The sequence below is a fragment of the Mesoplodon mirus genome (assembly GCF_964341445.2).
Source record: "Mesoplodon mirus genome assembly, chromosome: 3".
NCBI classification, from domain to species: Eukaryota; Metazoa; Chordata; class Mammalia; order Artiodactyla; family Ziphiidae; genus Mesoplodon; species Mesoplodon mirus.
The window spans coordinates 28811586-28827354 of NC_138978.1; the positions used below are offsets into that span (position 1 = coordinate 28811586).

General features: G+C 55.7%; 2 protein-coding genes across 2 annotated transcripts in view; one reads left to right on the plus strand and one right to left on the minus strand.

The window, feature by feature from the left end:
- The window catches only part of HDAC1 (histone deacetylase 1), a 47405-nt gene extending 43478 nt beyond the window's left edge, over nucleotides 1–3927 (plus strand). Inside the window, exons 8-14 of the mRNA XM_082611899.1 lie at nucleotides 831–939; nucleotides 1021–1161; nucleotides 1711–1819; nucleotides 1914–2044; nucleotides 2299–2451; nucleotides 2992–3040; nucleotides 3323–3927. Coding sequence (XP_082468025.1) covers nucleotides 831–939; nucleotides 1021–1161; nucleotides 1711–1819; nucleotides 1914–2044; nucleotides 2299–2451; nucleotides 2992–3040; nucleotides 3323–3350 — 720 coding nt within the window. The 3' untranslated portion in view covers nucleotides 3351–3927. The remainder of the gene's footprint in view (nucleotides 1–830; nucleotides 940–1020; nucleotides 1162–1710; nucleotides 1820–1913; nucleotides 2045–2298; nucleotides 2452–2991; nucleotides 3041–3322) is intronic.
- Nucleotides 3928–4124: 197 nt separating this feature from the next.
- MARCKSL1 (MARCKS like 1) lies at nucleotides 4125–6493 on the minus strand. Its single transcript, XM_082611915.1, has 2 exons — nucleotides 6217–6493; nucleotides 4125–5396 (listed from the first exon to the last, which is right to left on the minus strand). Exons 1-2 carry the CDS (start codon nucleotides 6301–6303, stop codon nucleotides 4887–4889), a joined length of 597 nt encoding a protein of 198 aa, XP_082468041.1. The 5' UTR covers nucleotides 6304–6493; the 3' UTR covers nucleotides 4125–4886.
- Nucleotides 6494–15769: the final 9276 nt, after the last annotated feature.

The window sequence follows — 15769 nt, forward strand, 5'->3', positions numbered from 1 at the left end:
AAAGGGTAGTCAGAGATGATTTCACAGAGGTAGTGACATTTGAGCTGGACTTTGAGAAATGAGGAGTTACCCATGTGAAGGAGGCGGGGGCTGGAGGGGAGGGGTGGCATTCAGCAGAGGGAACAGCAGCAGCAGAAGCATAGAGGTGCCGATACGTAGTATGTAGGCCAGTATGATGTGGGGGAGGAATGTTGAAGGATGTGGGAAATGTCTGTCGGGGTCAGTATTTCAGAGGGAGCCTTGACTGCCACGCTGAGGAGTTAAATCTTCACCTGTAAGCAACAAGGAACCATTACTAGAGTAGTAACCTAGTTAGGTTAGGTTAGGTAGTCGTTCAGCAAACACCAGGTGCCTACTATGTACCTTGTAGTAAGGGCAACAGAAAAGCCTAAGTTATGGTCTCTGTCCTCAGTTACATTAGAATCTAGTTGTGAGAATGAGATAAACAAAAGTGAAGTGCCTCACAGTATAAGGCTCAAAGTCTGTAGAACCAAATGCGTAGAGCAGATGCAGCTAAGGGCTGCATCAGAAGGGCTTCTTGGAGCAGCGAAAGAAGGGAAAGATCTAGGGAATTGATAAGGAGGTTGTTTTAGCCTCCTTATTAGAGCTAGAAGGCTCTTGGAGATCCTCTCAAATTGGAAAACTGAACAAATTGGGGAAATGAGAAGCCCAGGCTGGTAGTCCCTTTTCTCTACCGCTCAGCCTGAGGGAGAGTGGAAAGGTAGGAGTGAGTGATAAGGAACCGAAGAAAGTGCTGCACCCACACTTTCCAGCCTGAACCTCAAATAGCTTTTCTTGAGGCTGGTAGTGACCAGGTTGTGTCCTTTCAGGTCATGTCCAAAGTAATGGAGATGTTCCAGCCCAGTGCAGTCGTCTTACAGTGTGGCTCTGACTCCTTGTCTGGTGATCGGTTAGGTTGCTTCAATTTGACCATCAAAGGTGAGACCAGGTAGCATAGAGACGGGAGGGCAGGGTCCTGCTGGGTGCTCCTGTAACTTGGCACACCTTCTCCCATCAAAGGGCACGCCAAGTGTGTGGAATTTGTGAAGAGCTTCAACCTGCCTATGCTGATGCTGGGAGGAGGTGGCTACACCATTCGTAATGTCGCCCGGTGCTGGACATACGAAACAGCTGTGGCCCTGGACACGGAGATCCCTAATGGTAATAGCTGCAGGGCCAGATTGGGCTGGGCAGCACAGGAGCTCACGTGCCCCTTTCCCATTGGCTCTACAACCTCTCCTCTTCAGACTCTGATTCTCCTGCTATCCTCTTGTGGTTTTCAGACCGTAGCTGTCAGTTTTTTCTGAGTCCTTTAGTTGACCCTGTCCCCTGTCCCTCAGCTGCTGGTCTGGACAAAATTATCAGTGCTTATCTATAGCTTTGGAATTCATACTCTGTAGGGTAACTGGGGTAGTGAGTGAGGGAGTGCTCGCAATGAATATTGCCTAAATTTTTCTAAACCAGGGGCTTCAGCCTGCTCCATACACACACACACGTGCATATGCACACAAACACACCACTGGTGTGGACACTGGAGAGTGGCTTTAAAAAAAAATGAAATCCTATAGGTACCCAAGCCTCACCCTATCTTGGAGGCATGCTCCTCTGTTTGATAGCTGGGCTCACAGGTCCAGATAAACCTACAGATGCTTTTCTCAGGGTCCCATGGTGGCCAGGTCTCTTAACTCTCTCACCTTCTGCCCCAATTAGAGCTTCCATACAACGACTACTTCGAGTACTTTGGACCAGATTTCAAACTTCACATCAGTCCTTCCAATATGACTAACCAGAACACTAATGAGTACCTGGAAAAGATCAAGTGAGTATATCCTCCCCCACACCCCTAATTGAACATTCTAGGCTCTGGTTGGTCCCTCACCAGAGCCCAGCCACCTCTCTACCATTGGCCATAGACAGCGACTGTTTGAGAACCTGAGAATGCTGCCCCATGCGCCTGGGGTCCAAATGCAGGCCATTCCTGAGGATGCCATTCCAGAGGAGAGTGGCGATGAGGATGAAGAAGACCCTGACAAGCGCATTTCAAGTAAGACCCAGACCCAGGGGCCTCTACCTTCCCACTCTGCAGGCAGTTCTGACTTCCCTCCACTGTTCCTGGCTCCACATTCTCCCCAAGCTGTCCACCTGTTGAGAAACCCAAGTACCTGTGCCTGTAGGGATAATTTAGAGAGTCCAGGTCCCCTTCCCTTGGTGTCTTTTGGGGGAACATGCAAGAAAGCGCTGGGCAGACCCTGAGATAAAGAATCTGCTCTCCCACCCATATTTTCCATTACCTCCCAGTCTGTTCCTCGGACAAACGAATTGCCTGTGAGGAAGAGTTCTCCGACTCTGACGAGGAGGGAGAAGGCGGTCGCAAGAACTCTTCCAACTTCAAAAAAGCCAAGAGAGTCAAAACAGAAGATGAGAAAGAGAAAGACCCAGAAGAGAAGAAAGGTGGGTTTGGGTTGGGCCAGGACTTGGATCTTGAGCCCCAGGCCCTGGAGGAGGAACTTATGTAGGGCACTGGGAGGAGGGAGCTGACTCAGGCCCTGCCAGCTCCTTAGGGCTCTTCCTTAGCTACTTGGGCCTTTCACTGGTTCCCAGAAGTGGCAGGGCCCACAAAAGAATGAAACTCAATTCGTCATCTTCTGGCTGATTGAGCCCTGCCAGGCTCCAGAGCCAGGGACATGCCTGGGCTCCCCGTGGTCAGGAGCATGGCTCTCACATACCACCCAAGCCCTTTTCTCAGTGCTTCACCCCAGTTTCCCCAGGGGGCTGCCTCCACCCACCGGGTTCAGGCTCTAGCAGGCTGGGAAACCGGTCCAACCTGTTTGTCCTCTGCAGGGCTAGCTGGGAGGGCCTGGGATGGGCTTTTCTCTCTTTTGTATGTCCAGTGAGCTGTAGTGTTGGGGAAGGGGTTTCAGAGTAAGTGGAGATCCCATGGGTCTTTCCAGAGGGGCTGCCCTTGGCCATCCCTGCACTCTTATGTTCTAGAAGTCACAGAAGAGGAGAAAACCAAGGAGGAGAAGCAAGAAGCCAAAGGGTGAGGAAGGAGCTGTCTATCATCTCCCTGGCATTGGAGCACCAGCCCCTTTGTCCCACCACGCTGAGGAGGAAGGCGCAGGGACAGCTGGTCCAGCTTACAAAGGCCTCTTTCAGGGACCAGTCAGTCTGTCTGTCTCTGCAGTTCTAGGCAGAGCTAGGAAGCCCCAGCCTTTAGCAGTCACCTGGGCAGCCGGGGTCCTGTGGAAGTCATTGTACCCACACTTTTGCCTCAAAGCCTATAGGGTGGGTTATCTCATGCCAATCTCTGCTCTCTCCACAGGGTCAAGGAGGAGGTCAAGTTGGCCTGAACAGACCTCTCCAGTTCTGGCTTCTTGCCAAGTTCCCCACCTTTATCCCACAACCCCTCAGATTTTATATTTTCTATTTCTCTGTGTATTTATATAAAAATATATTAAATATAAATATCCCCAGGGACTAGACAGGAACCAGGGCCCTGAGCTCAGGGCACACGTGTTAGGTGAGCTTTTCTAGTAGCTGCCTCGCCACCCATCCCTCCCGAACTCTTAATTTTGAACCATAACGGATGCCAGGTCTGGGTGGAAGGGATACACTTAAAGCAGCCATAGGACAAAATCTTGAAGTGCCTGCTTTGAAAAGGTGCCCTCATTGAGCATTTTAGAAGGGGTGGCTGGGTCTTCAGGGACTCCCTGTTGTTCTCGGGCTCTTGTCATCAGCCATTTTTAGATTGATTCTGTTCTCATACCTTCCCACTGGCCCCCAGTGAGCCAAGAAACTCACACTGCCTGCCCTCTGTCCTCCCCCCAATTCTGCAGATGAAGATTGGTAGTCTTAGTTTCCTTTTTGAGATACTATTTTCATTTTTGTGAGAATCTTTTTAATAAAATGGTACATTTCTATACCCTCCTGAGCTTGTCTCCTAGTGGTATCCCTGGGTTCATTTCGACTCCACTTCCCTGCCCTTCTGGTGTCCATGAGGATCTGGGCAACCCCTCAAAAACAAAAGAACCCCACAAACTTACCTGTCTCAATCCTCCCTCAAGGTTTGAGGTAGACCAATCTTCTCACCCTACCCCAGAAGACCACTCATTAAAAAGCACCACTAAAGGGACGACGTTTATTCCTTTTCCAAATGTTACAGTAAAACCAGGTGGAAGAGAATGGTTTTAGCAGTTAGAAAAGAAAAAAAAATTACAAATCTGGGGTTTGGCCATTAAAAGTTATTTACAACAATGGGAGGGGAAAAAAAAAAAGACAACAAGAAGTTGTTTCACATTACATACCTCCCCCCCACCCCAAAGCTTAATACTTGCTTACCAAGTCAAAAAAAGAGACACAGTTGATTCACAAGCTGGAGGTTCGAACTTGAGTAAGACATTTAGAAAAAACTAGACAGGGGCTGTGTCCTCCCCAGCCCAGGGGCCACTAGGCCCAGCACAGGAGACTACAAACAACAGGGGAAGGTGGACGCTCAGGGCGTGGGAGTAGGCACCCCCACCTCTGGCTCAGGGATTTGGGGAGTAAACAAAGCCTACTTGGAAAAGAATTGGGGAAGAAAACCAGCAACTGCCTTCTGCACAGGTGGGGACAGGGAAGGAGGCAGGGACAGGGGCAGGAGCATTTCACATCACTAACCTAACTTGGGAAACTGCAAGGGACCATCTTCGACTGGCCTTAAGAGGAAGACCAGATGGATGATGGGAGAATCCACAGGAGGGAGAGGAGGAGAGGGAACGTGGCTAGGGGGCAACAGCCCCTTCCTTTCTGGGCACAGGAAGGCAGCCAGGGCACCAGGTCCAGGCAGTGACCTCACAAGGACAGCACAGTTTTTGCAGCTTAGAGATCACCCACCTGCCCCCACCCAGCTACTCATTCTGCTCGCTTGCTGGTGTAGGGCCACTCTCCGGCCCCGAGGGAGTGGATGGCTCTGCGGCCTGGGGCCCTGCCTCTTCTGTGTCTCCTCCCTTGGAGGCAGCGCTAGCCTCTGCCCCTTTGGCCTGGGGCTCCTGGCTCTCAGGGGTGGCGGCATCCTTCCCTTCCAGGGCAGTGCCTTCCTCGCTGCAGGCACCGATCTCCCCCTGCTCCTGCTCTTCCTCTGTGGGTGAGGAGGCAGACGAATCACCCCCTCCCTCCTTCCGATTTCTCTTGAAGGACAGGCCACTCAATTTGAAAGGCTTCTTGAAAGAGAATTTCTTCTTCTTCTTGGGGGTCTCCTTGGGGGGGACCTCCCCCTTGGCCTCAGCGCCCTGGTTAGGGGGTGCCGGCTCGATGGCATCGCCAGTGGCCCCGGCTGCCTCCTCTGTTCCGTTCACGGGGGTCGACTCCCCTTCACCTTTGGGGGATAAGTCTCCATTGCTTTTCACGTGGCCGTTCTCCTGCAGGGCAGAGGAGACAGCAATGAGGGCCGGGGCTCTTACTCCCCTCCCCCAGCCCGCCTCTGACCTCTTCCACGCAACTGGGTCCCGACTCATTCCGCCGCACCCCCAGAGCCTGGTTGTAGCCTCACCCCACAGCCGGCATCCCGTCAAACCTCTCCCTCCTGCCCCGCACAGGCGCGCAGGAGCCGCGGCCGGCAGGAGGCGCTGGGGTCCCGGGGCCCCCACCCACCTCCCCCGGGGCGCGCTCTCTATTCCGCGCAGGGCCGCCCGCGGCCGCGGATTCCGGGCTGGCGGGCGAGCCGTGCAGCCGATATTGGGCGGGAAGCCGCCCCGGGGCGCTGTTCCCCGCACCTGGACGGCCTATTTTCCCAGCCTCCTGCTTTGTGTAAACGGCCCCCACCCACCTCAGGCTCTCCCCACCTCGCGGCTCCTCCCTAAAAAAAGCCGTGGGCTATCGAGGTCGAGTCTGCGGGGGGAGTGCCCTCCCCTCCGGCCCCCGCCCCGCGGCCCCCGGGCGCCCCCTTGGCGCGGCCCAGCAGCGCCTTTGTTCCCCGCGCGGCACTCCGGGCGGCCAGGGGGCAGCGCCGGGGGCCGAGGCCGCGAACAAAGAAGGCGGCGGGGCCCGGCCGGCGCCCCCTCCCCGCCCCTCCCCTCGCTTCGCCCGCGGGGGCTGCGGCGCCGAGAACAAAGGGACCGGGCGGGGGAGGGGGCGCCGCGTGTCCCGGGCCGGACAAAGCGCGCGGCCCCGGCCCGAGGCCTTAGAGGGGACGAGGTACGAGAGGAGGGGGACGAGTCGGGCCGTGCCGAGCGCACCCACCTGTCCGTTGACCTTAGCGGGGGAAGCGCCTGCTGCCTCCTCGGCGGTCACGTCGCCCCGGGGAGCCTTGGAGCTCTGGCTGCCCATGGTGGGGGTTCTGCTGGGGGGCGCCCGGAGCCGCCCCGGGCTCGCGCCGCAGGGGATAGTTCGGTCGGGTGGGCCTGGCCGGCGGAGGGGTGGGGCTCGCGCCTGAGGGGGAGGGGTGTCGGGGGGAAACCTAGCTGCACCCCCTCTCCGCGCCGGACCCGCTAGCTGCACCCGCCGCCGCTCCGCTCCGCGCCAGAATGCCGCCCGCCGCCCGCCGAGCCGCCTATATATATGCGCCCGGAGCTTGGGGCGGGGCCGGACATTTAAATGAGCGCCCAATCAAGAGGCGGAGGCGGGCTCAAGTCGCGGGCCCCACTTGAGCGGTGGGCAACGCTCGCGGTCTGGTCCCCCCAACCCGCACGGCTCCCGGGGGCAGGTGGGGTCCAGGGTGGGAAGGGGAGAGGCGGGTCCCTGAGGCGAGCCCAGAGGCGAGCTGGGTGGAGGGGGGCTCCTAGAGGAAAGAAGACAGAGCAGTCATCCCTTCCTCTCACCGCCCACCTCTCAGGTGGACACCCCAGCTCCTGGAGAGACCCCCATAGCCTTGGTCCCGCATTGACAGCCCCTGTCAGTCTCCCCCTAGAACTCTTCGAAGGGCTCACATGCCCAGACTCGTCAGCCGGCTGGTCCCGAGTTATGCTCCAGAGAATATGGTCATGGAAGTCGCAGGGCCCTAGCTGGGTTTTGTGCCCCCTCAGGCCAGGAGACCGGTCCGAGGTCCCGCCCACGTGCCTGCCTGTCCCGGGCATTTTGGGAGGTCTGACCCACCGCAGGGTCACTCTGGTTAGACTGGTGAGGTCGTCCCTCATCCCTCCTCTCAGTCTCTTGGTGGTCCGTCACACTAAGCCCCCACAGATAAGCTCACCTTTGGTCCCTCCTGCTCTCAGCCTGGACCATGACAAAGTCCCATCTGGGGTGGTGCTGTGATCTTGAGGGGCATCTCCATCCCCATTTGAAAGCCGAGGAGCCTGAGGCTCAGAGACCTGGACATAACCTGTCTGACTTCGGTGCTCTCCCTTCACATCTGCTGCCCTACATCAGGGTTCCCCGAAGCCGGCAGAGGAGGCCCGCGGTTTGCAGGGGTGGGGGGCGCTCAACAACCCTTAAAACACTCCAGTTCCTGAGGAGGAGGAGCCTTGGATGGCCCCTTCAGGACAGCCCCCAAGCTGCCCAGTCCAGCCGTCAGCCCCGCCTGAGTAGGGGAGCCCAGGGACAGGGGCAGGGGGGAGGAGGCTGGAGACTCTCCAGCTGGAGTCTCCTGCCACTCCCCCTAGCCCAGGCCAGGGGGAATCCCAGAGTCCTGGCTGGCCTCGGCTGTGTGTCTGGCTGCCTGCCCTTGGCCCCCAGGAGGAAGGGGATGGGGGCTGGAGGAAGCAAAGTGCTGCAAAAGCAAGGCTGTGTCCTGGACAGCTCAGCACGTCCCTCCCTTGCTCCCTCCCTCCTACAAGTATGGCCTCCTGGGAGGCCTGAGGCTGTGTGGTGTGGAGACACCCCAGGGCCTGAGAAATCAGGAACTCCCACAGATCTGACAACAGAGGGGCGAGGAGGGCTGAGGTGGCTTCTACATACCAACTCACTCCTGTAGCCTCCATCCCCACCCCCACTTTGACACTACAGAATACTCTCAGCTTCATTAGCACCCCCCATTTTACAAACTAGGACACAGGTTCGGAAAGGGAAAGTGACATGTCCAAGGGCACATAGCAAATACCAGTAACTGAGGCTAAGAAAGAGTTTGGAGAGACCTGCAAAAAGGGCCTGGGGGCTGTAAGGAAAGTCCTGGAAGGAGTCTCTGTTGAGATCTGGGGCTGCCTGGTCAGCGTGGGAGGTGAGAAGAGCTAGCTTTGGGGAAAGGAAAGGGCACCATGCCCCACTGCAACTCACTGACAGGACGGTGACTTCTCTACCCACTGCCACTAAGGGATGGACCTTGTGACCCACGTCTCTGTCTCGGCCACAATAGGAAGCCCACAATGCTGCCAGGCGCGGCCCGCACCGGCTGGCAGGGCTCAGATGGAGGGTGTGTGAGTCCTGGAGGAGTTGGAGTCCGAGGTTAGGAGCAGATGCTAAGTCTCCCGATTTCCAGGCGCTGCCCCGTGGGGATGAGAGGCAAATTGCCGGGATGATTCCAGGAGGACAGAGGAGCATCAGGGCTAAGGGACCCCGTGTCCCCAGAGCCCCAGAGGGAGGCTGGTCCACAGGGGAGCCCAAGCGTCCCCCACCAGACATCGAAGGAGACTGGGGAGGGGGCACCTGGGAGCTGAATCCCTCAGCAAATCCAGGTCCCAGCCGAATCCGGCTTCTGGAAGAGGGGAGAGGCTTAGGATGCTGCGGGTGTGAGTGGGGGTGGTATAGCAGACCCCACGGCCTCCTCCATCCACACTCGGCTCCTTCCTCCCCAGCTGCTGCCCGCCCAGACAATGCACCCATTGTTCTGTATCTCCAGGGGCCTGTGTGCAACTGTGTGTGTCTGTTTTTCTCTGTGTGTGACTGTGTGACTGTGTATTGCTCGGTATCTGTGTGTGAGAGAGACTTTGTGACTCTGTGTGTGTGTGTGTGTGTGTGTGACCAGGTGTGTACTTTTGTAGTTGTGTGAGTCTGCATCTTTGTTTGGCGATGTGTATTTAGGGTGAGAGAGAGAGCCTTGGTGACTCTCGATGACTTTCTGAGTCTTTCTGGGTATGTGCCTGTCTGTCCTTGAGGTTGTGCTGGTGACTGTGTCTGGCTGTGATTGGGTGTGTAACTATGAGTTATGTGCATAAGAGAGTGGCTACTTTGTGTTTGTGTGAGTGGCCGTGTGTGCCTCAGCCAGTCAGGTCGTGATGCTCAGGACCTTTGAGATGTGAGCTTTTGCCAGGGCAGAGTGGCAGGGGAAAGAGGAGTGGGGAAGACAGGGGGACTCGAGGATGGACGGCAGAAGCTGCAGAGTCTAGACTGTTTTGCACATCCCCCATCTGTCTCAGTTCTCCAGTAAAGGCTCAGACACTGGTCCTGGCCTGAGATGCTCCTAGTCCCCATGGACAGAAGGGAATGGGACCCTGGGAGAGCGCTGGGTGGGGCTGAAGGAGGGCAGAAGAGAGCACCGCCTCATAGAGAAGGCTGTGCGGACACTTTGAGGCCTCTGAGGAGGGCCCTGTGGTGGTGATCAGGTTAGATGCGAGGTGAGGGGTGAGGGCAGTATCTTGTCAGAAATGGAGGATGGGCCTTCCTAGGGGAGGGACCAGCATATGCCAAGGCCTGGAGAGGGGAGGAGACACCAGGGGATGGCCAGGTCCCAGTGGAGGCCTCAGAAGCGGTGACTTGGCACAGCACAGTTCCCAGCCCCAGGGTCCCCATCTCCTTCCAGGGAGCATCAGCTGGACTAGGAGACCTTAGTTCTGGCCCCAGGTCCGCCCCCTGCTTTTTTTTTTTTTTTTTTTGCGGTACACGGGCCTCTCACTGTTGTAGCATCTCCCGTTGCGGAGCACAGGCTCCAGACGCGCAGGCTCAGCAGCCATGGCTCACGGGCCCAGCTGCTCCACGGCATGTGGGATCTTCCCGGACCGGGGCACGAACCCGTGTCCCCTGCATTGGCAGGCGGACTCTCAACCACAGCGCCACCAGGGAAGCCCCCCCCTCCTGCTTTAACCGTAAGCCAGTCCTCTCTCCTCTTGGCCCTCAGTTTACTCATCTGCAGAGTGACAGCTTGGTGTCTGTGATTCACACTCATGGAGACTGGAGTTCCTCCTTCTGCTCCTGCATGGCAGAGCGTCAGCTGTGAGTCACACGCAGGGCCCCTGCCCTCAGGGCTTTCCTGGCAACGCCTTACAAGGAAAAGAAAGAGCCAGAGCAGGGTCAGATGAGGGGCCTGTTGTGGGGGGTGGGGCTGGGGATGGAGGAAGGGCTTCGAGGGCACAAAGGGGAACAGCAAATGGTTTGTGCGGGGTGGGGATGAAGGTAGAGGCCTTGTCTGGAGCGAGATTTAAGGGACAGGATCCTAGGATTTGGGGACTGGCTGGTACAGGGATGGGGGTGGGGATATGGGAGTGATGATGTTGTAGCCCACATTTCTGTTTTGGGTGACACCTGCCAAAATGGATCCATGACTGAGATAGGGCATCAGAGGAAAAACAAACTTGGGAGGGAGTTGCTGAATTTAGCCTTGCTGAGTTGGAGGTGCCCAGAGAATATTTGCGGGGGACATACAGGAGGAAGTCTGCAGTCTATATGCTTCAGCACATAGACATGTGATCATGTTTCCTGAGCCAAAGGCCAGAGCCCAAAGGCTAGGGTCTGGCTGGTGACCTTAAAGGGATAACAGATAGAAGGTTTTCAGTCAGAACTGACCCCAGGAAATCTGGATCTCTGGTTGCTGCTAGTAAGAGGGTGGCTGGAGCCAAGCAGTGCATGAGGTCACCCAGGAAGTCCCCGGGCGGTGGGAGCTCTGCCACTAGTGGGGCCAGCAGCAAGAGAGGGCCCCGGGAAGGGAGCCAGCAGGGAGGAGGAGGAAAAACCCTAGAGGACAGAATCATGAGATCCTTGACCACACGGGAGAGTTTTAAAAAGGTAGGAATGGGGACTTCCCTGGTGGCGCCTGCCAGTGTAGGGGACAGTGGTTCGAGCCCTGGTCTGGGAAGATCCCACATGCCGCGGAGCAACTGAGCCCATGCACCTCAACTACTGAGCCCGTGCGCCACAACTACTGAGCCCAAGCGCCTAGAGCGCCTGTGCTCCGCAGCAAGAGAAGCCACTGCAATGAGAAGCCTCGGCTCGCTGCAACTAGAGAAAGCCAGCGCACAGCAACGAAGACCCAATGCAGCCATAAATAAATAAATGAATGAATGAATGAATGAATGAATGAATGAATGTATTTTTTTTAAAAAGGTAGGAATGACCAACGGTGATAATAATCATAGCTGCCAGCATTGATTACATGCCTATTGTACACCAAGCCCTGTGCCAACTGCTTTCCATACGTTACCTCATGACCCGGTGAGATGTGTGGCATCATTGTTCCCCCTTACAGAGGAGGACACTGAAGCCCAGGGAGGCGGAGTGTTTATGTGAGCGGAAGAGGAGGAGGTCAGGACTAAGAGAGGCGTGGCCATGCTGAGTTCAGCCGGAGGCCTCCCTCAGCAAAGGGTCCTGATGCTTCCGATTTGGGAGAAGCAGTTAGGGATGTCGGCAGGGAGACACAAGGCAGCTGCAGGGCTGGGATCCCTGGGACTTGACTCCCCAGCACCCTGGGCACGCTGGGTTCTGGCTTGTTTGTCAGCAGGACCCAGGTGTGCAGCCTTCCTGCCAGTCCTGGGCCTTGAACCTGGGTCTGGATACTGGGGCACCTCAGGGGCCCTTCACTGGGACCCACCATCCAACCAGTCACCACATCAGAGACAAGGGATTCTGGAAATTCCCTTTCAGGATTTTAGGCCACCCAGACCTTTCATTTCTCCCTTTCCCTCCCTCTTCCCCTGGTCTGTGTGTGTGTGTGTGTGTGTTGCGGGTGGCTGTGCAAACTGGACAGGACCCAGCCACTATCTAATAGAGCTGTATCTCTGGGGCTCAATTTCTCCAATAGCTAAGAGGTGTGTAATCCCAGCTTGCCTGCCTATCTCCCCCAGGCTCAGTGAGGTCACCAGAAATTCAACCCAGTTCTTCTGGGCTGCCCTCAGCCTCTCCCTTCCTCCCTCCCTCCCCTTTCCCTAACTTTCAGTTTCTTTTCAGATCCTGGGTGCCTTTGGGGGAAGAGGTGGCCAAACCAGTGGAATGTGGACTGCTAACAACTTTCCAAACAAAACCCCCCATTTAGGGGAAGTCCCTTTAAAAGGAAAACTGAAACTCTCTCCTAGTCCAGTTCCCAGTGCCACCCTTTCCTCTCCACACTGCTCAGACGTTGACCCATCACCTCTCCCATTCAGCTTCTTCCCCCAAATGATCTGGATCCAGACTACAGCTACCTTCCAGCTTTGTGACTCTGGACAAGTCCCTTCCCCTTGCTGAGCCTCGCAACGCCCACTCTGTAAAACGAGGACACCAGGCGCCACTTTGAGTTGTGGCAAAGGGTTCAGTGAGGTACTGCTGTGCGGAGGCAACTGTAGTGGTGAAGAGCTGGCTCCGTCATATCCCAGCGGTGTGGCTGTAGGCCCTATCTGAGCCTCAGTCTCCTCATCTGTAAAATAGGAATGATGATCATACCTACTGCCTCAGGGTTATTGTGAGACAAATGACCTAGTACCATGACGTAAAGCCCTGAGAACCAAGCACAGAGCACGCGGGAACATTCAACTATGTTCCTAAGTGCGATTACGTGAAATGCTGGGCAAGGGCCATTCCCTTCCCTTCTCTTCCCTTCCTGCCCTAGGGAGAGGAGGTAGGTGTCTAGGACCACCCTGGGATAACCTTGTGCCCCCTCCATCAGCTTTCTTCTGGGGCAGGTGGTGGGGCTGGTGCTGAAGTGTTCAGAAGGGAAATTTATTTGGCTCAGTCAATTCCTTAAATGGCAAAGGAATCTGCCTCTCCCCAGAACCTTGAGGATTTTCTTTCTTTCCTCTCACACCCCAGAAGTGTCCCCCGGGGACCTCCTTTAGGTGACTTTTCCCAGAAAAGACATACTCTGGACCCCCCTCCAACACACACGTCATCTGTCTGTCCCCTCCCAGCCTCTCACATTCTCCTTCCCGCCCATCTGTCTGCACAGGGAGGCCTTACATCCCAGGGACTGGCCCTCAATGCTCCATGTTGTGCCTCAGAGAGATCGGGCTCCCAGCCTCACTTCCTTCTTCTTGCTCCTTGGCCCACTGATCTTCAACTCTCCTGACTTTTTAGCTCATCAGAGCTGAGCCTCTCCCACCTCAGGGCCTTTGAACAGGCTGTTCCCTCCGCCTACATTGTCTCTCTCCACTTCTCTACTTGCTGAATTTCTACTCTTCTCTTAAATCACTCCTGAGGACTTTCCAGATTCCCCAGGAGGAAGGGATGGCTCTCCCACCACCTGCTCCACATCTTTGGGCTTAGGGTTCCCACCACTCAGTTTCCCACCACTCGGAACCTGGGCTGCATCACCAGGCCACCCCCGTCAGCAAATCTTCCCGTCTCCACCTCCATAACTGGCCCTTCTCACCTGAACCTGGGCCATTTCATCAGCTTTCTCACTTGTCTTTCTGCACAAGTCTAACCCCTTAGCTGTTTTCTGCCTCAGGGTCACTTTCCAGTAGAGGGTGCTCAATAAATATCTGTTGACGGATGGAGTAAATGAGTGAAGGAACGAATGAAAGAGTGACAGAAATGTAGAATCAAGCATATCTCCCTTGGCTTTAAACCCTTCCATGGCTCCCTACTGCCATCAGGACAAAGTCTGTGCCTTATATTTAAGGTCCTCCCTGTCTGATTCCCCATAGCGCACTCTGGGCTTTTCCCCAAGCCATACCCCATTCTCCTTCCTGCATTCATGTAGCATTGTCCTTCTTCCCTGCTATGCAGCAGGGAAACAAGATGGGTTGTTGAAATAATCCAGGCAAGTGATGATGGGAAACCTGCACTAAAGAGAGACGGGAGAGTCAGCCAACACCAACATTTCCTGAGCTAGACTCTGCCCTCAGTGCTCGGGACTGCACGTGTAGCCTTGGAGCTTAAGTTTGAGATGACTATTAGGGTTCCCGTGGAGACATCAGGCTGGCAGTTAGTCGATCTATGAGCCTGGACTTCAGAGGAGAGCTTGGAGGCCTCCCCCAATTTTTTTTAATAAATAAATAACGCTATTTATTTATCTATTTATTTTTGGCTGCATTGGGTCTTCGTTGCTGCGCGCGGGCTTTCTCTAGTTGCGGAGAGCAGGGGTTACTCTTTGTTGCAGTGAGTGGGCTTCTCATCGTGGTCGTTTCTCTTGTTGTGGAGCACGGGCTCTAGGTACAGAGGCTTCAGCAGTTGTGGCACATGGGCTCAATAGTTGTGGCTCGCAGTCTCTAGAACACAGACTCAGTAGTTGTGGCACGTGGGCTTAGTTGCTCCGCGGCATCTGGGATCTTCCCGGAACAGGGCTCGAACCCGTGTCCCCTGCATTGGCAGTCGGATTCTCAACCACTGTGACACCAGGGAAGTCCGGCCTCCCAAGTTTGAAGCCACAGGACTGGATGGGATCCACCGAGAGGAGCAGCTCAAGAAGACAGTGCCGGGGGCTCTCCAACTTTGAGACTCTGGGTGGGGAACCAGCAGGGGGATTCAGCTCGTGGGCAGAGAAAGGAAGAGAACCAGGAGCAGGGGTGTCCTGAAGGCTGAGGGAGGAAATGGCTTCCAGAGGGAATGCATGATCTGCCATGTCAAATGCTGCTGAAGGTGGAGGAAGACAGAGGGAGAGAGGTATAGGAGGGGTCCAGGGGGCAGAAGTGACAGGTCTTTGCAAAGGACTACCGATGTCGGGAGTGAGGAGGAAGGACCAAGGATGGTGCCTGAGGGTCTGGCTTGGGAAATGGGTGGAAGGAGGTGCCAAGCCATACACAGAAGGCCTAGGGAGGAGCAGCAGGGCACCGTGGAAAAGGAGAGGTCAGCTTTGGACAGGCTGAGTTGAGGTGCCTTTGGAATGTCATTAGGATCTATGCGTCTGGAATGAAATGTGTGTTGGAGAGAAAAACAGAAGATCCCCCTGTGTGTGTGTGTGTCTGTCTCTGTCACTCTCTCCTCTACCCTTTTTTTGTTTGGCTGTGCCATGTGGGATCTTAGTTCCCTGACCAGGAGTCAAACCTGTGCCCCCTGCATTGGGAGTGCGGAGTCTTAACCACTGGACCATCAGGGAAGTCCCTCTCCTCTATCCTTTTCTATGTGTATTTATGAGAGAATCTATATGCTGACCATTATGAAATCTCTATCTCCAGCCCAGGTCTCTCCAGAACTCTGGCTGCCCTTGGAGATCACCCCGGATGTCCCCCACAGGGACCTACAAGACACAGAAAAACAGGCTCGGGACACAGATTAGAAAGGATAGAGTTGGAGGCGAGATAAACCAGGGAAGAGTTGATCAGACTGGTCCAGACAATGGCAAAGGTGGCCTGAACTAAGCAAGGGCAGAGGGCGGAGGAGATGAAGTGCAGAGACATTCAGGGAGCGGAGAGCACCAGAGATGGGGGCGAGGTTCCATATGGAGGGAGAGGGGCTAGAGAAGGAAGGGAGACGGTTCTAGGGGTCCGCTGGGTGTGGAGAGTGGGGGCAACCGCCCTGCAGTCACCTGTTTATGTGACTGAGACCCGTCCCAAAAGGGCAGGGGAGGGGTCATAAGTGGGTCTTATGGAGTGGGGAGGGGGCTGCTGTTGACCACAGAGTGCATGAGTCAGGGTGGGCACCCGAAGACTCCTTCCTTTAACCATTGGCACCCTCTGCCGAACCCCTGCAGGGAGGCATGAGCGGGATCCACTCCCAGCCTCAGTCCCAGGTAGGATCTGCGAGAGTGAGTAAAGGGGAACACAGGGACAATGTGCTCAGGGCCTTGGACCTAGTTGAG